The sequence below is a fragment of the Apteryx mantelli genome, chromosome 10 (genome assembly GCF_036417845.1).
Source record: "Apteryx mantelli isolate bAptMan1 chromosome 10, bAptMan1.hap1, whole genome shotgun sequence".
Classification (NCBI taxonomy): Eukaryota; Metazoa; Chordata; class Aves; order Apterygiformes; family Apterygidae; genus Apteryx; species Apteryx mantelli.
The window spans coordinates 25,225,954-25,253,754 of NC_089987.1; the positions used below are offsets into that span (position 1 = coordinate 25,225,954).

Below are 27,801 nucleotides of genomic sequence, written 5' to 3' on the forward strand. Positions count from 1 at the left end.
TCCTTCACATAACAAATCAGATCTGACAGTAGACTGATCTGATGATTTTACTACTTAGTCTTTGGGGAGATGGTCCCTGGCGTTAGAACAGAATTTAGTTTACAGTTCCTGCAACTAGCACCACAGCCCTCTTTTTACCTCCTTGACTGCTGGAAACACACAGGGAGCAGTTCCACAACAGTTTAGGGTGATACTAGTCAAGGCTGTGGGATTCTGTCCTTCCCTTTGCCTTGTGTTTCCGCACCTTTCCTCACGCTGGCCATCTGTTATTATCCAGTCCTATGGTGAGCTAGTTCAAGGAGGTAACTGGCTGAAAACTGGCCACATGAAAACAATGATAATGTTTAAAGATTTAATCTATTGATGTCACTATGTCAGTAATTGCTTGCCTTTTTTTTTTTTTTTTTTTTTTTAATGAAGACTACTTTTCAGGACTCTACTCCCAGAATTGGCTGAGTATGAGGTTGAAGGAAAGTCGATAAAGGGAGAGGCTGAGCTGGGAGAGCGGTGAATAAGATTGCAGTAACTCTCATTTAGTTCAGTTCAAACTGTTGTTGAAGTACACTCTTTAAGACTGGCTGGGGACTTAATTTCCTGTGCCATTGTGTGTCTCTCCTGAGTACTGTCAGAACAAAAGGACAAGAGGCAATGGTTACAAGTTGCAGCAAGGGAAATGCCAGCTGGACATAAGGAAAATATTTTCCCTATGAAAATGGTTAAGCACTGGAAGAGGTTGCCTGGCGAGGCTGTGGTGGCATCTCCATCTTCAAATTTGTCTGGACAAGGCCCCAAGCCGCCTGATATAACTTCCAAAGTTATTCTTGGGCAGGAGGTTGAAGTAAGTGACCTCTCCAGGTCCCTTCCAGCCTAAACCTTTCTATGGTTCTGTGAATGGCTTGATTCCAGCATTGCTCAGATAAACAGACTGGCAGAAACGTACATGACCCTAATGTTCCTGAGTTGCCACAAATAACTCATGCTTTTATCACAGTAGTCTTTATAACAGTTCAACCTCAATTTTTTTAACTATATATGTACACACACACACACACACACACACTGGGCTTTTATCCACTATATATATGTGTATACACACACACACACACACACGTACATATGTTAATATGTAAAATCTGTGTTTCTGTTTGTGTTTGCTCTTGACTTGTCAGCTCATCTTAAAGCTTCCGTTTCCCAATTAGATGATCTCCACTTGGTAAACAGGAACAATGTCTGGAAGACTCATCAGAGTAGGGCAGCCAACCCACAACCTGCATGCTGTTGTGACTCAGGAGGATGGTTCATCTTTGTCATCCTCTTTCTTGTGGGGCAAGGTGAACTGTCTTGTCTTATGGGTGACAGTGCCTGCTCCTGACTGCCCTTTCTTTTTCTTGACCTGTTCCACTTCCCCCACTCACATGGTGAGCTGTGATGCAGTGTGACTGAGGAGGACTCCCCAGAGATGTTGATTGTGAGTAGATTCCTAATTCTAGCAAAAGTCATCTGGCTTGCAGCCTTCTCTCTGTTTGTTTCTGAGCTGTTCCTGGAAAAAAGGCAGTCAAGCAGCTTGTGAATTGCCTTTGTGATAGCAGTTTGCTGTTAACAGCTGTGTTTTCTGGTAGTTATTTGGTTTTGGAGAGGAGCTTACTTGCAGAGACTTTGGGGTGCTGGAGTTTTGTAATAAGTCTGATCTTTCCTGGAATGATAGAGGCCTGCTGTGTGTCCACAGTGGCTTTAGATGTAGGCAATTGTGTGCAAAAGAGCAAGCATGACTGTGGGCAGAGGAGGTGCTTTGTGGCACAGCCCTCTGCTTCTAGAGTGAGGCAGTTTCTTGAGAACTTCAAGCTGATCTCTGGTAGGCTGCTGCTGAAAGAATCAGTCTAGCTCTTTTTCCTGCCATGATTTTTTTTCCCCCCTTTTTCCTTTCTGCCAGCACTAGTTACTGTGTAGTGATCTGGATCAAGTTAACTGTCTTTTTGCTGGATTGATTTTCAGCTGCATCAGTTCCTTGATACAGTATTTTCTGTGCATTAAGTGAAAGGCCAAAAGGGGGAACAGAAGAGGGAGAGTTGGAAGACATGGGCAATAGTGAGCCTTGGTATCCTTCTTTCAGCACCAGCTTGGACTGTGTTTCAGTCTGCTGTCCAGAGACGTCAGTCAGTGATAGCTTAGATCACAGGCATTTTTCTGATAGAGGGAGTGAAGAATGCATTGAGGAAAGAGGCCTAAGAGCTAATATAGCTTAGTCTCCACCAGGTTATTTAAAATCTTTTTTTTTACTTTCTTACACAAGAATTTTCATCATATTAGGCCAAGTACATATCCCAGGCTTAAAAATAGCTCAGTTTTTCCCTGACTAAAAAAGAAAAATCAGATGTACTGGTTGTTTAGCAGGCTTTACATTAGTACTAAGTAGTCTACTGCTTTCTCCCTTGCTTACATTTCTGTTCGTCAGCTTTCCATTTCTCTTCAGCATATGGTGAATGCGATGACTCTTTGAAAAGCCTTTTGCTAGTGTGCTCTAATGGTTTCCAGATGCTGGTAGGCCTGTCGTGTCCTCTCTGACGTCAGTGGCTTTAATGGCATGGTTGTCTTTGTCCATCCATCAGCTGGTTATACTGCAGACACCTCGTAATGTGAGTCTGGCTGTGGCTGTAGTGTAGACTAAGGAATTGTGTGTGGCAGCTGAGGGTTTCTAGCATCTACTTGTGCTGAGTGAGCCCTTGTTTCTGTCTGATAAACTTGTAAATAACTGGTTTCCTCCCCTTTTTGTTTTTTCCCACCTCATTTCCTAGAATCCAGAACCAGCTGGTAAGCATTGTTCTTCTGTTTGCGGGTGTATCTGTTTACTTGAATTCAGCCTTGCCTCAGACATTCATGTAAATAAGCCAACTCATAAATAAATCCCGCCCAACTGGACTGAATGAATAGTTCTCACCTTGTTCATGTTTACAGTCTTGCCCAAGCAAGTCTTGCTTGCTCATCTACTGGCTGGCTGAGCTCTGTTCTTTCTTCTAATCCTTTGGTGTTCCTAAGTGCACAGACACTCTCATTTTCTTTGGAGATTTCACACCAGTTGATGGCATCATGTTAGATGGGTTTTTTTATGTTGTTGCTCAGCTAAGCTCTTGTAAACTGGGGTAAGACTGAAAGCAGTTTTTTTAAATTTAAGGCAAATTGTGAGATGGGAGTATCTGATTTGCACTTGATAGCTGTGTTTTCATTTTATTAAAAAACAAACAATGAAGTAGAAGCTTAAACTCTGCACTTCATAGAAGTATTTTGGGCCCATCCATTGTGATGGTAGAATATCAATTTCCCATTAAAGCAATCTGTGAAATAAGGAAATTAAATGGAATTAGTGATGGTGATGGGCCACTGGTGAGACACCTAGGAGGTATCATCTTCTTTCTCCCTTAATTCTTGTTCATCACTTCTGATTTTCTCTTTACTATATGTGTCTTTTTCACTGCACTTGGGTGCTTCTTTCTTCCTGTTGTTTTTTTTTCCTCTGTCCGGTTAGAGTTGTGAGATTCTGTACAGTAAAAAAAGAAAGTTTTAGGAAAAGTGTCTTCCCCCTTCTGTTTCTAAATATCTGCTATAGAAAAGGTAAGAATTAGTCAAAAGTAAATTCTAGTAGAATAAATTGAACATTTCTAGGATATTTGTAAAACATTATTATGCTTTGATTCTTCAGAATATTTTTATAATGAATAAATCAAATTATAGACTAATAGGAACTAATTTTTTAAATGTTCTAGGATTATGTAACTAAGCAATTTTCTGTTTAGTAATTAAATTGTACAAGGTGCATAATTTTTTTAATAGAATTTTTCCTTCATTTATGAAGCTCGGGCTGATGAACTGCAAAAGAAATTATTATTTACTATGAAGCTGGAATATAACTTCAGCCCATAAAGTTTAATTGTGTTAACTGTATTGTAGTGACTCTATGGTCAGATTAATTTTCTTAAATGCTTTTCTAGGAACGAGTTTTACAATGTGCCTGTGGTATAATGCTAGATCTGTATTTGCACGCTACTAGAGATACAATCTTTCTTCTTGTGAACAAGTTCTTAGTATTGATGTTTTCTACTTTTAGCCTTGATTCCTTATTGTGGAGATGTCAACACATAAAGATTTGTGAATTCAGTGTGCATTAATCTCTCAGTGCCCTCCCTAGCTCTCTCTCTGGGTATTTGTCTCTGTGTTAAAGTATTCATATTTCATAAGTATATCCATTGCCATTTTCTGTTTGTTAATTTATGTGTAATGCATTTTCCACACAATTAAAAAATGCTTCTTACAAACAGGTATCTATTGAAGAGACTTCATTTTCTCCAAGATTTCATGAAATCCTGTGTTAGCAAGTAAATCCTCCTTTCATAGGTTCAAAGATATCTTTCTGTTAGATATTTGCTGTATCTCTAGTATCTTTCTTTATTATTTTGTAGACTTTGTTTATTCCAGGAAAAATGTCATGTTGCTTAAACTGGCAGTCATGCACTCTAAATCCATATGGTCATGGAATCCTGTTTAACTTCCTTAATATATGAGATAAAAAATTTCAGCAATGCTGAACTGTGTGTTTGGAAGTATGCTTAGTTAATCAGCAGGACAAACTGAACAAAAATCCTACTTGTTCAACTGGGTGCAAGCAGAACGAATAATCAGTGAATTAACATCAGTGACGCTTTATGCTGTTCCCAAACTGAATTCACCATTGCCACTGATGTGGTTTATGTGAACTTTATTGAATACCAGCTGACTTAGATGAGAAGTCAGCTGTCGGAACTGGAAGTCTAAAGCTAGAAAACTAGCTTAGCAGGACACCTTAGCTTCAGATACATTTGCAAGGCAGTTGGTCTTGACCACTGTACATTGCAGTGTTTGGGATCATTTTGGATGTGACAGTGTTTATGGTGGAGTCATTCTGGGCAGATCCCAACAGAGTGATTTCAGCCTCGATAGGCTTGTATTATGCCTTTTCTTTCTTAAATGGTGCTGAAGTTAAGTAGTCATCTCTGATCTTTATCTTCTGTCTTTCCATATTCCTAAATATATTGTTAATATATCTCATCAGTTGTTTCTGTTCCTGAAGATAACTCCTCCAGAGAAGGGACAGATTTGACCTTCCCTATGGCTGACAGACACCAGTTCTCATTTTATGGTAGTCTGTTTTTATGACATGATTCTAAACATGATTCTAAAATTTTGAGGGAGCTAGGAATCTGATGCCTTGGTCCAGGGAAAAAGTTTTTATTCTTCTGTCTGTAGTTTTGGCAGCCTTTACTCGTGAATGGGCTGAGATAATGTGTTCTGTTACCATGTTACTGACTCTAATTTTGTTCTGATCGCTCACCTTCTCCACTGCTCATTTGTTTTTTCAGAACTTCTCCACTGCTCTTCAGGCTAATGTGCAGTGGACTCCTCTATGCCTCAGGATACTTGTTTTTAATAAGCTGTTAAGAATTTTATTTTCTGCCTTTATCTGTTTCTTTTCAATCTTGCATTATTTGTTTTTACTGACCTCTGCTTGGGGAATTGGGATTCTTTCTGGAGCCAGTCAGTGCTATTTCTGAAGCATTGTTACAGAACAGCACAATATCCACATATGAAAACAGTACTCCTTCCATGTTAGAAATTCATTATATTCCAGTGTGATATAGTTTCAAAATATTTGTTGTTCGACTGAGGAGTTGGAGAGTTGGAATCTGGTATTTTATGTACAGTGGGTAATTTTTTAACAGGTGTAAAGCTAGACTTGGTTTTCAGTGTATTGAAATAACATTCCCCCCCCTCCCCCCATCGCAGCTGGAAGAATATGAAGTTTCAGATATTAAGTTTATATGGCTTGTCATTTCTTTCCACTCTTTAAGCATGGCATGAGTTCTGGGTCCACCTTGGACAACAAGAATAACAGTTTAAAGCTTTGCAAAAGAAACTGCAAAAGCCTCTGAAATGCTATCAGTGTGATGGGATGTATTATTAATCTCTAATTTAGTAATTTGGCTTATTTTAGGCTTAACTGTGCATGTGCTGAAAGAGTGGGGTGCAAGATAGCTGGCAGGACCGGATTTCTACCAGATAGATGTGGTTATCTTTTATGAAGGAATAAAAATGATTGCAGGATGCAGTAAACCTTTGAATCACAAACCCATTTCTGGATGAGAAAAACATCCCTTGTTTAACTCGTCACTCAGCTGAGTCACTTAGTCTTGACTGGCCCATGTAATAATATACCAATCCCAGGAATTTCTATCATGTAGTAGTGATATTGTTAGTTCACTAACTGATGGAGGAAATGCTGCTTTACTAGAAGTAATGGCCTACCGAACAAGTTATTTAATGGCTCTGTTTTTTTAACCACTCTTAACTTTGGGGCCAGAGTCTATCTAAGTATGTGTACTAAAGCATGTTCTAGGAGAGGCTACTTTCTCAGTGTGTAACTGGCATAGTAAAGAAGAATTCTAGGCTTGTGACAATTAGCTGGTAACCAACGTGTTATGGTTATGCTGTGTGTTTTTCTGCCTTCATTTCCCCATCTTTCGGATAGGATGAATCTTGTCTACCTACTAGGTAAGCTTCACAGGCACTTGGAAGAGGAGAGACTTGGGTCATTTCACCATCCTGACTCGATACCTTTCAACAGATTAAGAAATAAAGAAGGCAAATTGGTCCCTCTCTTTTCATGAGAACGCCTCTGCTTTGCTAATTGTCAGCACTAGCATTTGAGACAAATGCTGTTTTTAAGATCCTTAGAGAAAGTCTACAGCTTTTTGGGTAAAGAAATGCTTCCTTCTTTGTATATAGTGTACTGCTCTGGTCCTGTTATGGCTATGGAGTAACTGCTTTCTCCCTCCTTCTGCTCCACTCTTATTTATTTTGCATATGGCAATGCCTTCTAAGTGCTGGGTGCTTTCCAGCCACTCAGGGAGATGATTTTTGCTCCAGGAACCTTAATACTGAAGGATATCAAATATGGGTATATGCAAGTTCTGTTGCTGTTGCTATGTTTTCCTCTGTCCTTTCTTTCTTCCCACTGCCTAGTAAGTACTTTATTCCTGCACTTGAGAAGCAGGGTAGATGGAAGTGGTAGAATTTCTGTGTTAGCTACTTGCTGTCAGGCCGGTCTGTTTTCAACTTTTGTGCTGAGCTCCCAAGTATTTCTGTGGGTTACTTGCATAAAGTAGCTCTAGACTAGCCAAAAAACTTTTCTTACACTGACTGTTTGGCAGGCTCTCTGAGCATTACGTTTGTTCTTTTGACTCTGAGGATTGCTTGTCACATGGATGGATTTCCCTTCTGGGTGTTTTTCCTCTGACTTCTCAAGAATCCATATGGTTTGGACTGTGAGATCTTTAAGGCAGGCTTACAGCCTTAAACCTGGTATTGGGAACTGAAAATCAGCTCATCCTATTTATACCTTGGACAAACGCTTCAAAAGCCAGTGGGAAGGGGAAACTGCATGCTCAGCAATGTATGCATATCTTATAAGTTAAAAAAACAAACAAAAGGACCTAGAACTTGACAAATCTTGAGTGCAGTTATTTACAAAGACCATTATAACTGTGCACCTCTGGCAGAGAACATGCAAGCTTCTTGCATCTCAGCCATACTCCAAAGTGTTGCTTGGCAGCATCTCTAGTTCTCAGTTCATTCTGGATGTCTTTTTTCTGATGTGTCAGATGGGTAAGGTGGGTGGTGTGATAGGAAGGAGCTGTGATGCCATATGCAGCTTTGATCTGTGCTTTCTTGGGGGATACCTCTGAGGGCAAAGCCCCAGAAAAGGTTGCCACCTCTCTGCCATCTTGAGGTCCACATGTCAGGCACTGTTGGTCACTGGATCCCTGGATTCATTTGACTAGCTTTATGCAGCATGTGGAGTTCTGGAATGGGAAAGAGCAGTCCTGCTACAGGTAAGTGTAAATAGTAGATCCTGAGTCTAACTAAGCCTTTCCCATTCTCTGGCCACTAGCTGGTGTGAATGTCAGGACAAGTAGAACCAAACAGGAAGAAACTGTGAGTGCAGCAGGTAAACATCCATCCAGCAGTCAATGCAGCTTCTGTAATGGGTATGCAAAGTTGGTTTTTACAGCAAATAGTAAAGGCAGGAGTTTGACTTTCTGGTCTAGGGAGTTAGAGGCTTGAAGTAGGAGTTTGAGGGGTGGAGAATAAAAGATTGGGATTCAGATCTGGGTAAATCTTAACCATGTGAATTTTTTTATTTTATTTTATTTATTATTATTATTTTTTGTAATCTAGCCTTTGGGATCTGGAAACTCTAGCATCCTGTTCTCTGAAGTCTTCCAGATGTTATCATAAGGCTTGTTTATACCTGATTAGGAGCAATCAGATAAGCTATGTGACCTACTGTGTAGCTCTTCAGTTGTGAATCGATGACATGATGGGATCACTGAAGTGATGCTGAAATGTCATTATGGTGGGTCTGTATGTTAGGAGTTACAGCTGTGGACATTGTATGTGTCAGTGGGAGTCCTACAGTGATGCCTGGCCTATAGATATTGATTGTGTGTCAGATGAAGACTTCTCATTGAGGTGTGTTTGTGCAAGGGGTCAGAGTTGGTCAGTTTGTGTCTAAAGGATGTGTCCAGCTTGCTGGCTAAAAGATAACTTTTGTCTACAAGCCTTCCCAGTGCAGAGTAAATCTTAAGGTATAGGAAAATTCTCCAGATAAGTGTTGTACTGATATATCAGTCCAAGATAACCCAAAGTCTACATGTCAAAAAGTTAAACCTTTTCATCTAAATCATTTAAGAAGATTAATATGGTATGATCAACTACTAAAATTCTTAATTGAGCTGGTATGCCCAAATACAGAATTTCCTTTTGTTGAAATGCAAAGAAACCAATTGCAGCCATCAATGAACTTCTCTACTTCTGTGACTATATAGCACTTAAAACAGCCTCTTTAAGAGAAGCTTTAAGTTACTCAAATGTCACTCCTGTGAAATAACTTTCCTTGTGGCTTTTTGGATAATTTCTGACCAGTGACAAATGTATAGTGCTTCTTGGCTGAGTGAGTACTACATCAAGTCAGCTTGATTTTTTTTTTTCTTTCATCAGTAGGACTTAAAGCATTAATTTAGATGCACAGTCATCATTTTCAGTCTTTCTCTCTCTTTTCCAGGGGAACTCTTTTATTGGCAGAGGTAAAAATTGATTTTTTTTTTTTTTTTAATACCAATTTAAATTGCAACATTGAAAATGTCTGCACTGCTAAATCCACTACAAGTTCTATTCGGAGCCAGAAGCTAACGCTGTTCTAGTTAGATGTCATCCTGCTGGAGTAGCAGATGTGCTGATGTTTGCTGCTGAAGTACTCGGAGAATGGGGAGACTGGGAGGGGATTGCCTTCTGGGTCCCCACCAAAAAGCTTTGTCTCTTTGCACTTACTCTTGCCATGCTCAAAGTGCTGGAAGACACAGGGGAAAATGCTGGCAGTCCTGCTGGTCATGTGTTGTGCAGAAGCGTGTGTGGTGCCAGCATCTTCTGGAACTCTAACTTGTTAGTAAGGTTCTTCAGTCACCTGCTGTGGTCAAGGAGAGCCAGTGCATCAAGAAAAGGGGCAAAGTATAGCCTTCTAAGTTGATGTTAACTGGTGTTAAGTATGGCTGATTTAGCCTGTTAAAATTTAAAAAGCAACCAGTATGCTCTGGGCAGGGCTGGGGTACAACAGAAGTCTGAAAAAAATTTGGTGCTATGGTAACTGTGTAGGTTGCAGATAAGTGGAGACAAGACTGTTCTGACTGAATCACTGTCATGTGTTTGGGTGTATTTTTGTGTGTTTTTCTGCTGTGACTACTTAGAATTGATCTACTGTGGTGCAGCATTATTGAATCATGTGGATAGGGTTCTTCCAGACATTCAGTGTTCACTGCTGAAAGGATATTTTCATGAGCTCTCTTGTGCCTGGCCTTTAAGGTATATTATTATATGCGATGGATCATGGACTTAAACATAATGTACCCCAAAGCTTTTATGTATAAGTTTTTTTTGCTGTTTGAAATTAGGTGCTAATGTTTCTTACATTTCTCTTGTACTGCTGTATCAGTGCTTCAGCAGCTGTGCTTCCCCTTCCAGGAGGTTCCTTGAATTCCTCAAAAATTGACTCCAGTTAAAGAATACTCCACATGGAGTCTGTCCACACCTGAAACCTCCAAAACCATAATGGTGTAGGCATACAAACTTTGTGCAGGTTTATATATACTATACATTAATTGATAGTACATGGCAAAAACAAACTTGCTGGCATCTTCAGAAATAATAACCAGCAATCAAGTAAGTGACAATGTAAAGTTTTGGATATAAGCTGTAGGCTGTGGAGTTGATATCCAGCATAGTGAGAGACATGTATTTTGTTTCAGGTTGTCTGCAAATTCAGTGCATAGCTCTGCAGTCATCATGCTACTGTTTTAAAGTTTGTCTTAAACGTTAAGTGGAAGCAGAAGCTGAAGAGCAAAATTATGTGAACTGGAGAGGCTTGTGGTCATTTTCATTTTTTGCAGTAACACATTTAATAGTGTTGTATTATCTAGACTAACATGTAATCTTAATTTAGAGATTCTGGATTTGTAGTACTTGCTTTCTGTAAAAATACAAGCTTACAACCCTAATTTAAAGGTGTCCAGAAAAGGAAAAATACTATTATATGTGTTTTTGCTCTTGGTTATGTGAATGGGACTTGCTGTAGTACAGAAAAAAGGGAGGGTGGATCTTTGCATAGAAAATAATAAAATTAACCAGGATAATCTGAGGTGGGAGATGATCTATTTAATCTGTATCCAGTAATTATGTTATTTGTTATAATTTCCAACAGTTTGCTCAGTGGGGTCACCAGAATGGTGACCAATACACTGCAATGACTGCGTTGTGTCATTGTGCATCGAGGGGTTGAGACAGAAGGGACCCCATCAAAGTGCTGCAGCCATGATGCTGATGAAGCTAGGTGCCAAGGATGTGTGCACAAGTGGTGTCCACTCTCTCTGTTAAATTCCAGGTGTGCTAATGTCAACAATGTCAACAGCAACAGGAATAGAGACAGAGGAACAGAAAAGCACCCTCAGGCAGTAAGAAGGCAGAATTGACAAATGGCCCTATGCCAAGGGAGCTGGGCTGTATGATGCTGAAACTAAAGAAGCTGACATCAACACATGACAAAGCTGCGCTCGAGGAGACAAAGTGAGCACAGTTTTAAGATGTTTCAGCTTCAGCTCAGCCAGGTAGATCAGGACACAAGAAATGTTCCCTACACTGAGAGGCATGCCCTGCTCATCGAGCAAAATTTGGCTGCAACCAGCAAATCCAGGAAATCTTGGACTTGCTAATGTGATTTGGTGAAGGTAGTGGGGATCATTTTGCCACAGTAATTGAGTGGTCTGCTCTATAAGAGTTCTGTATTAAGTGTCTCCAAGACTACCAAAGCCAGGTCCCAGTGCTCTGGTATTACTGGTCCAGGCTTAGTGGGTGCCTTTATTGTATGTTCAAACAATTAGGGACCTTGAACTCTGGATCACAATTCATCTGAGGGTTGAACAACTGGAAGAGGTGGCACTTCTCACTGCTCTCTGATGCAATGTAGACCTGGAATGTAGTTCTAACAGTGGACTGTAGTCCTCACTACTAGCAGACACGGTTGAAAAGAGATCAAAACAGCAAAAAACAGTGTGTAGCAAGGAAAACTCTTAAGCAGCAGAGTGTTTCAGGCTTGGTAGGAATAGAAATGAGAATTGCAAATGCTCTAAGAAGGTGTTGAGGAAGAGCTAGAGTGCACCCTGGAGATATAGGGAAAAATCTTCCATATCATGCCTGGCAGATTATAAACACACCCTTAAAATTTAGTTTGTCCTTTATAGATTGTGTTTATGTCATGTCAGAGCATGATACTGAGACTAAATTTTTAAACACCATAAATGACTGCTTCAGAGACACTAGTCGGGGAACTCATGAGAGGGAATGTAACTTCTGACTCATGCTCTGAACAGTGCAAGAGATGTGCTTCAAAAATACTCTTGTTTATAAGTTGTTCTGCAGCTCTGACCATAAGTATATGTTTAAAATCCTCCAAGAATCACTACAAAAAAAAAAAAACAAAAAAAAAGAGCTATATAGATTGAGGAAGCTTGTTAAAAAAGCTAATTAAAAGATGCAATCAGAAAGGTAAAATGCTTTCAGGTGGTATGGAGATAGTTTAAAGAGACATGATATTGGAGGATTAGAGCAAATGCATATGAACTATTAAAAAGACTCAACAGCTGACATAATTGGACACTAGAGTAAGAGAGGATAGGGATGCGCCCTCCAAAAGCAAAAGTTTTATTAGGTGAGAAAAATGGAAAGAACAAATTTTGTCAAGTTAAGTGTAAAAGCACATTAAAGCTGAGCAAAAAGACTTAGGAATGTTTGGCCTAAGGTCTAAAATATCAAAGAAGAATATTTTTCCCTCCCAAAACATCAGGGGTGGAAAGCAAGCCAAAAAGTCTGCAAGGGCAAGAGGTTATTAAGGAAATGTTTTATGAAGAGCTCAGAAAAGGTAGGGTCATGGTTGAAAAACAAATTATTTTGCAAATGTGCTCATTGTGGAAGAATGTTCAGAGGCTCCCAACTTTGTTTTTAAAAGAATATCTGGCTCCTGTTGAAGGATTGATACAGCAACATTATTTATCACTAAAATGGGACAAATCATTAGGGTCATCTGATCTTCATTCAAGAGTTCTAAAGAATGAAGTAGCTGAGCTATTAACTGTGGGTGTAATGTTTGTTTAAAAAGTCTTGATTCCAGTGGAAAAAGTGTTTTTATTTTTATTTTTATTAAGGGATCCAGAAGAATCAGATCACATGCTTTCTGTTAGTCTGCTTCATCCTAGAGATCTCTATATCAGAGCAGAACCTTCTTCCTTGCTCTTACTCTAGTGGGCACTACGTTCAGGAGACCTTCAGTCAAACGGCTAAAGAACTCTCTGCTGCGTGCCAGATAGCAGACATTTTGGTATTTTTTGTTTGTGAATTCAGGGGTATTCTGTGAATTCTTCATGGACCAGCTTTTCCTGGATGATCCATTTTCTTTGATGACTAGGGAGAAAGCTGGGGTCAGCTGGTTGGATAGCTTGGGGTATATGTGCCTCTCATGTCACAGTCTGCATTATGCACTGCTACCCAAGAGTTCATTGGCTGTAAACCAAATGGCCTTGGAGTCAAAAAAATCGTTGAATAATTTAGGTTGGAAAAGATCTCTGGAGGTCATCCAGTCCAACTCACCACTCAAAGCTGGGCCAACTTCAAAGTTAGGTCGAACTGCTCAGGGCAATGTCCAGTCAAGTTTTGTGCATCTCTGAGGATGGAGATTCAGTAGTTTCTCTGGGCCACCGTTCCTATGTTTGATCACCCTCATGGTGAAAATTTTTTTCATAATGCGTAAGTGGCATTTTCTTTGTTACAACTTGTGTCTGTTGTTGGTTATCCTTTTAGTGTGCCTGTCTGAGAAGTCTAGTTCCATCATCCCTGTACCCTCCCATTAGGTAGTTGTAGACAGCAATAGAATCTGCCCTTTGCCTTTTGTTCTTAAGTCTGAACAAACCCATTTCCCTCAGCCTATGCTCATACTTGAGCCATGGCTCAAGCCTCCTGACTGTCTTGGTGGCCTCTACTGGATTCACTCCAGTTTGTCACCGTCTTTCTTGTACTGCAGAGCCCAAAACTGAACATGGTACTCCAGGTGTAGACTCACAAGTGCTGAATAGAGGGCATAATGTAAAAATCCCTTCCTTTGACCTGCTGGCTGCACTCGTATTAATGCAAATGAGGATGTGTTTGGTTGGGTAATTCTCCTTTTATCATACTGTTTAATCGTGTTGGTCTTTTTTTTTTTTTTTTTTTTTAATCTTGTTGGCTTACCTGAGTCACAGGTATTTGCTCTGAGCCTGTGATGTGATGTCTTTACCTCATATCTGCGTTCCTACAAACATTTTTCTTACACTTGGTCTTTTACTGTTTAACCAGTTACTAATCTTTCTTTTTATCCCAAGACAATTTCTTTAAGATGTTATGGTGAAGGCCCTTATCAAAACATGTCTGGGCTTCAGAAGTGGTAATCTGCCTACATTGCTTCACGTTCTTCTCGTCTTCTCATGATAGTGAGGGTGTTGGAGGGTCCTACTCTCACCTTGGATAAGAGTGTTTTGCAGCTCATATTTTCTGTCATAACAGAGAATTGGAGGCTGGCAAGTGATCTCAATTCATAAAAAAGCTGAACACTTTCACTCATATGTAAGATCAGAATAGTGACTAGATGCCGTTGTCTTAGCTATCAGTTGCCATGGCACTGTCACATCACAGTTCAGATGCATTTCAAAGGAAACGTCTGGACTTTATAGGCCAAAGACCAAAGAATGTCCTCCCATTTGGACTCTGGAATAAAGGTGCTAAAAGTGATCACATCCCTCCTCAGGTGAAACAGGTTTTCTGCTTTTACTGGGTTACAGAGTCAGGAGAACAGTTCTTTCATCCCTATAGTTTTTTGAAAATTAATGTTTTGGGATGAAACCCCCAAATTCCTGCCATATTTCTGCCCAGTTCACAAATCTTTTGGAACAGTGCTGGTATTTATCTTTGAGCTTTCTACCTCAAGACATATTGTAGGCTAGGCAGGACTTAATTTTGAATAAATCCTTCCCACTTCACTCTTTTGTTACATCTTGCCTGTCTGCTCTAGGGCACATGGCAGCCTAAACCTCTGAGATGTCTCTTTTTAGGATGAATCGTGGCAGCCTTTAATCTTTACTTCAGGGAGCACATACAGATGCCAGGTGTCCTTTGGCTGATAGTTCCCTTAGTGCAGGTGAAATGATCCCTGTTTGTGTTGGTGGAGCTTGTTTAGTCTGTGGTAGAGAAGGGGGTGTCCTTGAGCTCCTTTCATCATGACTAAGCAAGATGAGGATTATCTTGGGAGTGGGGACAGTCAGATCTAAAAACTTAGGGCCACTACTCTAGGAAGTAGGTGTTTGGTGCCAGTGTCCTAGAACTCGGGGCAGTGCAAAATAAAACAGGGCATTTATTTGCGTTTCTGCAGGTGCTGTGTCCAAGCTCTGTTTTATTGGAGTGTCTCACGTTCTGTCTCAACAAGCATAGTGCCTTGAGCTCTTCTTTTTGTAGAGAGGCTGTAGGCTTTTAGCACTGATGTGGAGCACGTAAGATTTGCTAGGTGATAATGTATATCCTAGGTATCTTGTAAATGCTCATGAATCTCCTTAGTTACTTTATCTTTCTAAGCAAGAAATAGGAGATCCAACCAAATGTCCTGAAATCTGTCCTCTGCGACTGGCGAGGTTCTAAGATAAACTTGTTTGCCCCAAATGCCACGAGAGGTTCAAATCTTCTGGTCTTGAAATAGCTGCTGCCAAAGTCCCTTTTGGAGTTTTTCTAAGTTCAGTGGTCTTCTTACTGTCGCATTTATCAAACACTGACACTTTTCTGGTGCTTGTCTAATTACATAATTAACATATGGTGAGAGCAGAAGAACCTGGACTGGCCCTTAGTTGTAGCTGAACGTTAGACTGGCCTAGCCCAGTTGTCAGAGTTCACCCCAGGAAGCTTTAAACTTGAACGGCCCTAATCTTCTGGCAGGAGAACACTAAGCTGGTGAAGAGAGCTATGATTCCAGCAATAGGTTTTCCCTGTCAGAAGACAACAATGTATCATTTTCCACTGAAGATAACCCTTAGAGGCCAGGGGCAAGCTAAAAGAGAACAGCAGCAGGAGAAGGGCATCATGACTTGCCTGGTAGGTGCAAAGTTGACATCTGAATATTGTAAGAAGTGCTGAGCATGAGCTGTGGTCCACGTGGTACTGAAAACATAGGGAAGAGCAGGAAAAAGGTTCTGTGTGCAAAACTTAAACTGTTAAATAGGAAGCTGAAAACCAGGACCTCTGCTGTAGCAGTTGCAGGGTTTTTTTTCCTCCCTTTGTACTTCCCACAGTACCAGAAAGAGAGGTGGGGAGGAACATTTTTAACATGTTTTTGAGGAAATAGACTGAGGAAGAGGGATTCAGATTCTCTGCGAGCTGGGATGCTTTTGAAATTGTGTGTGTTCAAAGAAGGGACTTGCTTCATTTAAAGCATTATAGAACTATGTTTCAAATGTTTAAAATCAGGAAGGTTGTATTACCAAGATGTGAAGTATCCAGGAAGGAGAAAGTTGGCTGTGATTGTAAAGATGTGATGCTATATATTAAAGAGATTTTGGAATCAAATCTGGTAAACATATGTCATATATCTCCATGGATTAAAATTCCTGTGTAAACAGGAAAAACAAAGTTTATTACCATTTCCAGCCTGCTTGATTGGGGTGGTGACAATGATTGAGACACAGAGGGAAGTCAGAGGGCCTCAAGGATGGGAAGCACGGTTGCTATAGGAGTTTTAACCCACATAGCTTGGGGAAATGTAATTTTGGGGCACAGTTCTGAAATAACAGTTTTAGACATGGTTAATGTTTTCTGGAGGAGGTAGTCAGCGAAGCCACAAGAGGAGAAATGATACTGTGAAAGAACAGTAGAACACTGGCTGTAGTGTATTTGGATTTAAATCTTTGCACGAAAAAGAACGCCCCCCCCCCCCCCCCCCCCCCGTTAACTGTAGTTTTGCTGAATTTCAAAAAGAGGAGCAACCTAAAAATGTGGAATTTAGTTGAAAGCAAGCTAAACACCGCACCAGTTACTCTGGTTCTAGAGGATATAAAGAGAACTACGGACCAAGCAAGCTAAGAGAAACAGAACGAACAAAATGGGTATGTGCATATATATTGTGTAGTGTGGAAGAAGAGCCTTTGCAGAGAGAGGCCATGACTTACAGTCCTGTTGAATGCACATGTAAGTGAGATTTAGTCTGCTTGGATTTGCAAAAGCTATTTGACAAGGTCCATACTCAACAATTCTTAAGGGGGCTAAGGAAACTTGGGATAAAGAGAAGGTACTTGTGTGGTTAAATGATTGGTAAAAAGATTAGTTAACAGGTAGGAAACAGGGCAGAGAAATGAATGGCCCTGGGGTGTTGTGTCATGCCCCCTCTCCTCCTTGTGGCCAAAGCTGTTCACCGGTGGATTCCTGGAGGGATGTGTGATAAGCTTCTGCTGTTCACTACAATAATAAATGACGTGAAAGTGAAGTTAATAGTGAGATGATAACTTTTGCTGATGATACTAAGCTAACCAAGGCTGTAAAAACAAGGGCCAACTATGAAGAACTGTAGAATGATCTTATAGTACTGAGTGACTGGGCAATAAAATGGAGGATGCATTTCAGACTGGATAGCTGTAGAATGATTCATGTAGGGGCAGAATAAACAATGCCAACTTGATGCAAGAAATGGTCTCTGAGCTGCCTCTTGGATTGCAGGGGCAAGATCTCTGGGTTACGATTGATAGTTCCATGGAAAAATCACCTCAGTGCACATCCACAGTCAAAAAATAAATGGAATGCTAGAGATTAGAAGAGGAGGAATAGAGAACAAGATGGAGAACATTGTTATACTGTTGTCTACTGTAGTCATGGTATGCTAGTGGTGTGAATGCTGTTTGCAGTTTTGTTTTTCCCACACTTATCAAAAAAGATACAGAAGCACTACAAGTGTAGCAAGAATGGTTAGAAGTACGGATTGGCTTCCTTATGAGGAACAACTGAATAGACTAGGAGTATTCAACCTCAAGAAGAGACCATTGGGGAGTGGGACATGAATGAGGACTTCAAGATCCTGAGTGTCCTTGGGGAGGTTTACAGAGAACTACTATTCCTGTCTCTTCTAATTCAGGAACTGCAAGTACTGAAGGAAATTGGCAACTGACAATAATGAAACTGGAACTCACTGCTGCAGGATATTGCCTGTTCAAAAAGTTTGCAAAGGTTCAGAAAGCAACTGATCGGATTAATGGAGGAAAAAATCTATTTGCGTTATTAAATGCAAAAAGACCACCTTTTGCTTAGGAAATTCTATATAATATCTGTTGGAGAGTGAAAGAATGTTCTTGGGAAGTATAATTATGTGTTTGTGCCATCCTGTGCATCCATGGCTGGCAACTTCTGGAGACAATGTACAAGGCTATATGGACCTTTTTTCTCATGAGCGATATCTGTTTTGATGTATTTTGTTTACTCTTTTGTTAATCACCTATAGATACTTATGTTTTTCTGATATATGAAAACAGGCATTTAATTGCTGATTATTTTCAGGTCCTTTCTCTTTCCTTACCAATTATGAACTAAAGAACAGTTGTATTTGTAGAGCAGAAAGCTCTCAGTCACTAGGCCAGATTAACATTTTGTCTTTGATTCAAGAAAAAAATGCAATGGAAAATCTTTAGTGACTTCTGTGTTCCTACATTGAATAGTTTCCATTTTTTTTCCACCTGTATTTCTGCTGCAGGAAATCTTGTGGCTTGGCCATTCTGTGCTTGACTGATATATTGTTTGTTTTCTTGAAGGTACATGGGAATAGGACTTTCTGCTCAAGGGGTCAACATGAACAGACTTCCTGGTAAGTTACTGTTAAGACTTGTTTCAGCTTCCAGTCTGTGTTAAATGCTCATTTGAAATAAAGATTTTAATTTGTACATCTGAATTAAAGAATGTTTGTTTTTATTAATAAAATGCCATGAGTATAAAGGTCTAACATCTGGGAGTTTCAGACTTGAGTATAATATTAAAATGAGTTATGCTAGTATTGTTAATGTAGCCATGATGATTTTAGCAGATAACAGAAATTAATATTAAGCAAACGGACAAAGGTTAAGACGATAATGAGCTTTCAGACATACAAACTTCTCGTGTCTGAAAAATAAGCAACAAAGCATTTTGACATTTAATATGTAATCCCATTTGACCAATTTATATGAAGGAATCTTAAAATGGCAGGAAAAGTGGCCTGTCATAGTCTCTCTCCTCTCTTCTTTCTTTCCTCCTCTGAAAACTGGAAATATGTGATAGAGTGGTATTTCCACTTAATGTGTTGCCTCCACTTTTGGAAATACTTGTTTGTAGCTTAACCTCTAAGTTGGTTAAGTAGCTTCTTTTTAAAAATAATTTGCAATCTTTCGTTATAATTTTTAGTTAATAAATTGGATAGTGTTAATTTGGGTCTAGATTTGTGTCACCATAGTGACTTCTATATCAGGAATTCTTTCTGGTGGGTTTAAAACTAGAAATTTTCTGCATTTGGTAGGAAGTTAAAGGTTCTTTAAATGCCTGAATGAGTGACAGCTGGTTCCCAGTGTTTTCTTTGTATTGAGACTGATTTACTTTTGGTGGAACTATTTTAAAGCTGAAATGTGTGTTCAAGCCATATTACACCTCTTGGTACCTCCAAAGGAGAATGTCCTGTGAAGGCCCTAACATAAGGGAAACCTTCAGTAGGAGCTGCAGTAAGATACTAGTGAATTCACTTCTCAGTCAGGATTTTGCTTTCTCTTCATTGGAAATTTGCATATTCAGAGAGTGGAACATGATCATTACAAAGACTTTTTATTTTTTTTTTCTTAAGACCTCCTATTGCAAAAGTCTTAACATGTGAGCCAAAATCCCTGACTATTCTGGTAGCAAAATATGTGATGCTACAGCTCTGCTATAGATGTGTTTCTGAAATTCTGTTGGTTTTGACATAACCAAAGAAGTTGTGGAATCTCCATCCTTGAAGGTGTTCTGGACTCAACTGGGCATGGTCCTGACCAACCTGATCTAATTAGACCTGCTTTGAGCAGGCATTGGACTAGATGACCTTTGGAGATCCCTTCCCTTCTTAGTTATTCTGTGATTCTATAATAGTCTGGTTTTAGGGGAACAGTTTCAGTGACACCCATATTTAAAGAATTTGTCTCTTACTGCGAACTATATTTGCTAATAATTTGCATCAGAACTAGTACATGTACACATCGGAGGGAAAGCTAGGGTTGCAAGTCTTTATCCACTCAGAACTAGATCGCAGAAGGAGAGGTACAGAGCACTGCCAGTTTTCTCAGGTGATACTTGGTTGCAAAAAGGTTTGGAATTCCTAGATCAGGATGATCCAGTGTCAGCAGCTGTAGAAGTCTCAGTTTTCAGACTCTTTTCTTCCATCCTCATCTACCCCCCTGCCTTGCATCCCCAGTCCTCCCAACCAATTTGACAGGTTTGTACTCTGAAGAGGGTTGTGTGCATGTGTAAGTTGAAGCAGGAGTATAACCTCATCTGTTCTTCCCAGGGTCTAAGTGCCTGGCCATGTGGAAGAGGAGTTATCTGGCTATTGAGGAAGAATGTTCTGTCCAGAAAATTGCTCTCCAGGTTGTGCGAGGGAAAGATGGATGGGAGTGTCTTGTGTGTGGCCTGTAGACTGCTAGTTGGACTATGCTTATGCTAGAAGAATATAACACATTATATATATATATATATATATATATATATACACACACACACACACACATTTTATATATATATATGTAATTCTGAGATTCTGTGGACATAATTAGCTCAATCTGACATGATCTGTGTAAAATGAACTTCATGGTTCTGTATTACAGATCAGTAATTGTCTTTCTGGCTTTTGGAGAATGGGTTTGATTTGGAGAATGATATGCTTAGAGACTTGACTTGGCTTTGTGTCTAGGTGTAATTTTAACTTTTTGTGACCTGAAATACTGTCAGGTTTGTCCTGTTAAAACCCATTCTAAGTCAGTTCTGCTTTAACAGATTATTTTTTGCTAGGTATCCTGGCAGGGCAGCATGTGACCACTACAAGTAATGCTTCAGGTGGCCAAAGCCTGATATGGAAGTTGGTCCCTTTCTCATTCGCACTCTCAGTGAGGATCTTTGGCATCCTCTCAGCCCTAATTCAAAGAAGAATCTTGTGGCTGGGTTCTGTTTCAAACTTTTTGTTTGTTTGTTTCCTGAGAACAAACACTCTGGCCATATCCAGTTTCAAGTCAAGTTTTCTGCTTTATGCCAAATTCATCTTGGCTTTAACCCAGCTCATTGCTGATGGGGTAAGTGTTGAGCTTTCTCTGAAAGCTGGAAGTGTGGATGGGGCAGCCTTAAGCATTTCCTTAAACTATCCATCTCTGCAATGGAAACAGGTACTGCTTTTAAAAGGAAAGTGTCCTGTCCCTGCTGTACTCAAAGGTTTCCTGTAAGCTGTGCTTTGAAACTCAGTCAGCAAGCCTGAAATTATTGTGGAATTTTTATTGAAGTGCTGATGTTTGTGACCCTGATGTATGTGTGTTTTTTTTGTTTTTTTTTTTTTTAAAGACATTTATAATACTTAGTAATAAATGTCCTGCTTTAAACTAGTGGCTTTCATTGAAACGTCTGCTTACTTTTTTCCCCCAAATACAGCTTTTTTCATGTGTGCTCAGCATCTTGGTGTCTGAAGATGAAATTACATGTTACAGCTGAGCTGATCTAACTCACTGTCATCAAAGGAATGTAACTCTCCCTTCCCTACCCTCAAGCACAGCTGCACAGTTGCTCTTCTTTCCTTGTGCAAGCTCCTAGCTCTGGCACTTGTCATATCCTTTGCCAAGCCAGTCTAGCTTACAGACCTGGCAGGAACCTGATGGCTTTTCTACTGTGTTGAAGCTCTAGCAGGCTAGTTCTTTCACAGTTCATGAAACAAGGCATCCTGAGCATCACATCAGATAAGTCCATTTTTGGATCTAGCCCTCAGTCAGTGAGATTTTTCTGAGCCCAACTGAACAGGTCTCATCTAACCTTCAGAAAGTGGAGAAGAAAGGAGGTGTTCCCATCTTTAATATGTATGAGATGTGCATACTGGAGATGATTCTCCTCTGCACATCATGTTCTGCCTTGGTCCAAGTCCATTGTGCTGTTGCAAGATGACATTTCACTTGTTTTATCTCTCTGAGGTTAACCCAGCAGGAATGTGTAGCCATGCTGAGAAGGAAGGAGGACTGATTCTCTACAGTAGCAGTCAAGTCTTAATTCAGCCTAAGATGTTGTGAAACTGTACCCTTAGGCACCCCGCTACAGTTTCTGAAACAGCAGAGATAGGATCTGGCAAATCACTTTAGAGACTTTAAATACCCTCTGGCTAATAACTGACTTGCCTTGCTATGCAGCATTGCACGTGTTAAAGGGAGTTCCAGTTTTCTTTCACTAGTCATTGTTTGCTTTACAGAACTTTGTGTTTGATTATTTTTTACCTTGCTTTTAAAATTAAAAGGGATTGCTCGGCTTATTCACTGTTTGCCTGTTTCAGATGCCCTATTAGAAGAACAAGCTTTCAAATTCAAGAATGTTTTATAGCCTTGAATTAGTATGTAGTCAGATAAAACATTGGAATTTGGTATACAGAAACCTACCACATATTGGGCTTTGGTTTGTGGGACTGTAATTCCTTAAACCAGATCACCAAGAACAGGAACAGTTTGTCCGACTGTCCTATGTCTTTGGTCAGCAAAGGGTCTTTGTGAATGATGTGTTTCTATAGACTTGTAGATTATGTAAAAAGGAGCACTGGGAATTGTATCTCCTTGATGAATTCACTGGGAATTAAATCTCTCTCCTCCAAGAAGGTGAGTGGGCACCAAGAAGGTGAGTGGGTTTTCCATTTTAGCTTTGTTTGCAGATGCCTTCCTTTCTTTTGCATTTCTCTCTTGTTGATAGGTAGCTGTTGGCGTTTCTGGGTAAGACTTTATTTCTTTTCAGCTTGTCTTGCAAGGTATCAGAGGGGATGCAACAGGGGAGCAAAGCTATTGAGGAATATGTTGTAGTCTTTTAACTTTACCTGAGGAAAGGGATATTGGTCTCCCCCCAGGGGTTTTTGCAAGCACTTTTCAGGCAGGTGTGCTTCCTCTGCAAGGGGACTGGAGAAGGGAGAGGCTGAACAGATGTTGGTATTGTAGGAACCTATGAGAAACTATGGGACCTGGGCCTGTTCAACCTGGAGAAGAAGCAGCTGAGGAGGGATCTAGTAGCAGTCTTCTACAATCTAAAGGGAGCTTACACAGAACCAGACTCTTCTCAGAAGTGCACAATGAAAGGAGGAGAGGCAATGACACAAGCTGAAATAAAGGGAATTGTGATGGGACATAAGGAAAGTATTATTCCTCATCAGGGTTGGGGGCAGGTTGCTAGAACGGCTGTGGAGTCTCCATCCTTAGACATTTTCAAACCTCAGTAGGACATAGCCATGAGCAACCTGATCAAACTTTAATGTTAGCTCTCTCTGAGGAAGAAGTTTTGCGACACACCTCCAGAGGTTCCTTCCAGCCAAATTATTTCTGTGATTGCCATGAGATCTCTCTAATTCAAATGTGTCTAAAGAACATCTTTTCTATTTTCTATTTCTATATACTGTGGGTCATAAAAACACTTTCTGTGACTCCAATGACAAACTAAGGGCCTGTGCAAAAGGATTTAGTCTTAATGGTAAATACAGTATTTATAAAAGATGGGACCTCAGAGAATCTTCTGATCTGAAGCTAGTTCAATTATACATCAGACCTGCCTGACAGGTGTGTGTCTAAGCCAGTCTTTTATTACTTTCCTGGCAACTTCTTCCAACACTGTCTTTGTGTTGGAAAGCTTTTCCTGATGACTAACCTAAATCTCCCTTATAGTTTAAGCGTATTATTCTCTAGCCACATGGAGATGGAGAATAATTAATTTCTTTCCTCTTTGTAGCTTTATACATGAAGACTTTTATCATTGCTTTGTGGTTTTCTCTCTAGACCAAACATCTCTGGCTCTTCACTCTGTCCCTATTCATCATATTTTCTTGATTTGTGACAACTCTTGTTGATCTTTTCAGAACTGTTGCCACTGGATGCATCACAGACACCAATATCTTACTCCCTATAGTAAAAGAAAAGATTAAAATTCAGAGCAAGTCCAGGAAGGGGCTCATCCCATGCTACAAAGAAGAGCAAAGAAAAATCCTTGCCAGGCTTTGACAATCTCTTAGGCTTAAGCAGAAAGTGGAGGGGAGAGGAGGTGGAATTTCCTGTGTTCAATTTGTGCCCATTTCCTGTTGTCCTGTCACTGGGCACCACTGAGAAGAGTCTGTGTCTTTCTTCTTTGTACCCTTCCAGTAGCTGTTTATATGTGTTGATAAGATTCCCCCCAATCAGTTTCCTCTCTAGGCTGAGGAATCCCAGTTTCTCAGCCTCTCTTAGATACTCCAGTCCTTTAATCCATCTTTGTTAGATAGATTTTTAACCAACTTTTACTACATGTATGTTGTGCAGGAATTACAAGAAATATCCGAATTTGTATGCCAGTTTGTGTACTATTCCCTTTTTTCTTCCCAACAATATCTGGTGTTTGGAGTTGGTGCTGAAGTATGGTACGTAGAATCTGTGTCCTGTTGCTCAGAGATTCATACAATTGTTATAACCTTGTTGAAAGTCAGCAAAATAAGAAGTCTTTCCTCTTGAATTCGAGGAGATTAGACTTCTGCTTTCCATGTAGTTCAGATGAAGTTTTTCTTCCACAGTGGATTTTCAAAAGTGCAGTCTCAAAGTTGCTAGCCTCTATGCCGAACTGGCAGTTACATTTGTGTATATAAAAAGAAAATGTGTGCAATTTATTTCTGTTGCCTCTTGGCTGCCATATACAGCAGCAGCCTAATCCACCGTCCCCATGTAGTCTTGTGCTCCACTCATGAGGTGTGTCTCCCATAATCAGGTTATCTTGTACGCAGCTGGATATGACTTGTTTAGGTGGGACACATTTTAAAACAGGAGTTTTCTGCTAAGAGCTGATATGGTGCAAGTCAGCATGGCATGGAGGAATTGGACAGATATCTTAGAACACTGCATGACACTCGCTGTTGAGAGCCACAGTAGCAGTGATGATCAAGTCCGCCCTTTGTGACTTGATCTCAAATGCAGTTAGACCTGACACTATCAGCTGTGTTCAAAGCTGGAGAGTAACAAAAACAACTCCTGAACCTCAGAATTGAAGTAAATAACCTTCTGAATTTAGGCTAAATTTAATCTCATGTTTTATTTGCAGCTATTTATGTGAAAATTAGGGTTGTGTAAAGTAAAAGTTATTCCCTTTTTCCCCATCAGGCCCACTTTAGTTCACACATTTGCTTGTACTGATTGCCTTGTCTGCAGTCAGAACAATTGCTGTCAGCTATTTGGTCAGGTCTTTAGGGAGCTGGGTTTTTTTTTCCTTTTAATTAGACTAACTTTTGGGCACACAGATTTCAGTTTTGAATGAGAGGCAGCAGAATGAAAGCAGAGCTTTGAGTAACCATACTTCATCAAATATTTGAGAAGGTGTTTAGACACATCATTCTAGTTGAACAGAAACATGGATCAGTGTTTCAGGGCAGTAATCCAGGATTTGGAAGACTAATCAAAGTGTTTCCACTGGCCATTAAATGCTCGGGAGTTAATGCAGATGAGTAAGAGGTGATTCTTATTAAATGTGGTCACCTAGTTCTTAGTTGGGGTAGTGGGTTACCTGGATACCCTGGAAAATGGAAACACATGGGTAATGTGGGAACTGCAGGGTGTTCTGAGAAGGATGATGCAGAGGCAGCGTGTTGCCTCTGTAAGTGTCCAGCTTGGATCTTCCTTGTTATATTCAGTTCAGCAGGGAGCTCACCGCCTGAGCTGGCTCTTGTCCAGGGCCAGGGGAATATGGCTGTCCTGCACTTTTTCATGGCCTGATTTGTTGAAGGTCTTACTAGCTCCAGTGCAGTGCAGATGCAAAGATCCAGCACAGGTTTAGTGCTATGCCCTTGTCTAATTAGCCCTTTTGAATTTAGAGCTGAGGGATAAACAGACTAAAGATGCTTTGTAGACGTTGGCTTGCCTTCAGCTTTGTTAGCTTTTTATTGTGTCGTAACTCCTACAGACATGGGTTGGCTCTTTGTAGAGACTTTGTCTGCAGTGTTTTCCCTGGTGTAACATGTTCCCAGAAGTGGGCATATGTTACAGGTACGTTTGATCCTTACTCTACATAGAGCTTTCTGTTATCCATCAGGTTGTATTAGTTTTGTGCCATGTGAAAATAAACTTTCCAAAGTTGAGTTGAGATGGCATAGAATAGTTGGGGTTGTGATGTGGTCTTTAGTAACATCCCGAAGTGTCCTCTCCATATATAGCACAGATTATGGACCAGCCAGATAATCTTAGGCACAGCTGAGAGGCCTTTTTTCAATCTCTTAACATTACCACGTGCTTTTTCTGGAAGATATATCTCCCAGTAATGCCTTGTGTATATATACATATATTTTTGTATTTTTCTTGCCTCGTTAAATACCTTTTTTAAGGTATGTTTTTAACAGTAGCCAGGTACAAGGCCCCTGGATTCTGTAATAAGCTCCAACATTGGCTTTGGCTGAATCTTTTAACTGCACTGCCTCAGTGTCTCTGTAAAATGGCTTTAGCCAGTTACCTTGCAAGCTTTTTCGGAAGGTATCTTAATATTTTATAAAAGTCTTCTTGCTCATCAGCTAAAAGTTGGCATAAAAATGCAAATGTGAGTTATTTAATATGATAATATTTGAGGCCTGTGTATATGATAAAGGCTGTTGTATCCATTTTTTGGTTTTTGCCCCTGTTGCTTAATAGATAAATGGAAAAACTCCTACTCTGGCATTTTCTTTCGTCTCTGCCCTACATTGTTTTCTGCGCCCCCCTAATATGGCGTGTCAGGGAATATAATAGATGTAATAGTACAGTGGCGACCCGATCATGCTAGACAGTTGTTGAATGTTGCCCTTTGTTGATAGAACCCACCTGTTTTGTAGTTGTGCTTTAATCATGTTGTGTTCTTTACAAACCTACAAATGGCTTGTAATATGGCTCAATCCCTTCTGCATAAAGACTGAATCATGTTCTGACTCTGGCAGAAGATTTTCAATATGTTGCAGTTCTCTGACACATCAAGCTTGTAAGTTAGGAGCACTTGCTGTCTTTAGTCATTTAAGGAAGTAGGATTTTATCTTGATTACTGCATTCTGTGGTGAGCTGCATGCTAAGTAATGATAATCAAATGGCTTCATTACCAAATTTCTGGGGCAGGTGGAACAGACCATTCTTGTTGATGTGGTTTTATTGCCCATACTGCAGCCATCCAGAGCCTTCTGGTTTTGTTTTTTCTCTTTATGAATCAGTGGGTAGTGTCATTTTGTCTAAATAAACGTTGACTGTGGTTTAATGTTGTTTTGAAGCCTACTTAATACTTAGTAGCAGTCAAACAGGAGGAGCTGTTGATCTCATCTAAAATCGCCATGTCAATCAGTATCATTAAAAGGAAATTTTGCAGTGTTACTTTATGCTGATAGACTTTGTGATGGATCAGGGAATGCTTATTAGCACTCACATTCTGCTGGATCTATCAAACTCCTGCAGGCCTTTTCACTTGTCTTTCTAACGCTCCTTTTGATCTTTGGGTCACTGTGTCTTTGTGTTGCTGCCTTCTATTAATGGAAGATAGATGTTGTGGTTTCATTTTCTTTCTTTGGATGTTTGCCACAGTTAGTCTTTCTGCCATGAGTATTTGGTCTGAGCCTTGTCTCTTTAGCAGTTGCAACTGAAAGTACTTTATAAAAAGTTAGGAATAATCTTTGAGCCAGGCCTGCAGCCAGGCCTACCAAGGCTCCTGAGTGTTCTTGAGCATAATCTGTTGTTGCTCCATAAGGTCCAAACTGGGCTTGGATGGAAGTGCTAGATCTGCTGGGAATGAGGGTGGGATGGAGGCCACTGTGCAGCACTCCCTCATTGGAAATGTGTGTAGTGGTGTGGTACACTGCACCATTACCTTGCACATGGTCCAGTGCAGTAC

The 27,801-nt window shown here is 40.1% G+C and overlaps 1 protein-coding gene across 2 annotated transcripts in view; it reads left to right on the forward strand.

Moving 5' to 3' along the window:
* The window catches only part of RANBP10 (RAN binding protein 10), an 84,166-nt gene that overhangs the window by 4,795 nt on the left and 51,570 nt on the right, over positions 1–27,801 (forward strand). For both annotated transcript variants that reach the window (XM_067302819.1, XM_067302820.1), the window contains exon 3: positions 18,492–18,544. In XM_067302819.1, the coding sequence (XP_067158920.1) occupies positions 18,492–18,544 (53 nt within the window). The remainder of the gene's footprint in view (positions 1–18,491; positions 18,545–27,801) is intronic.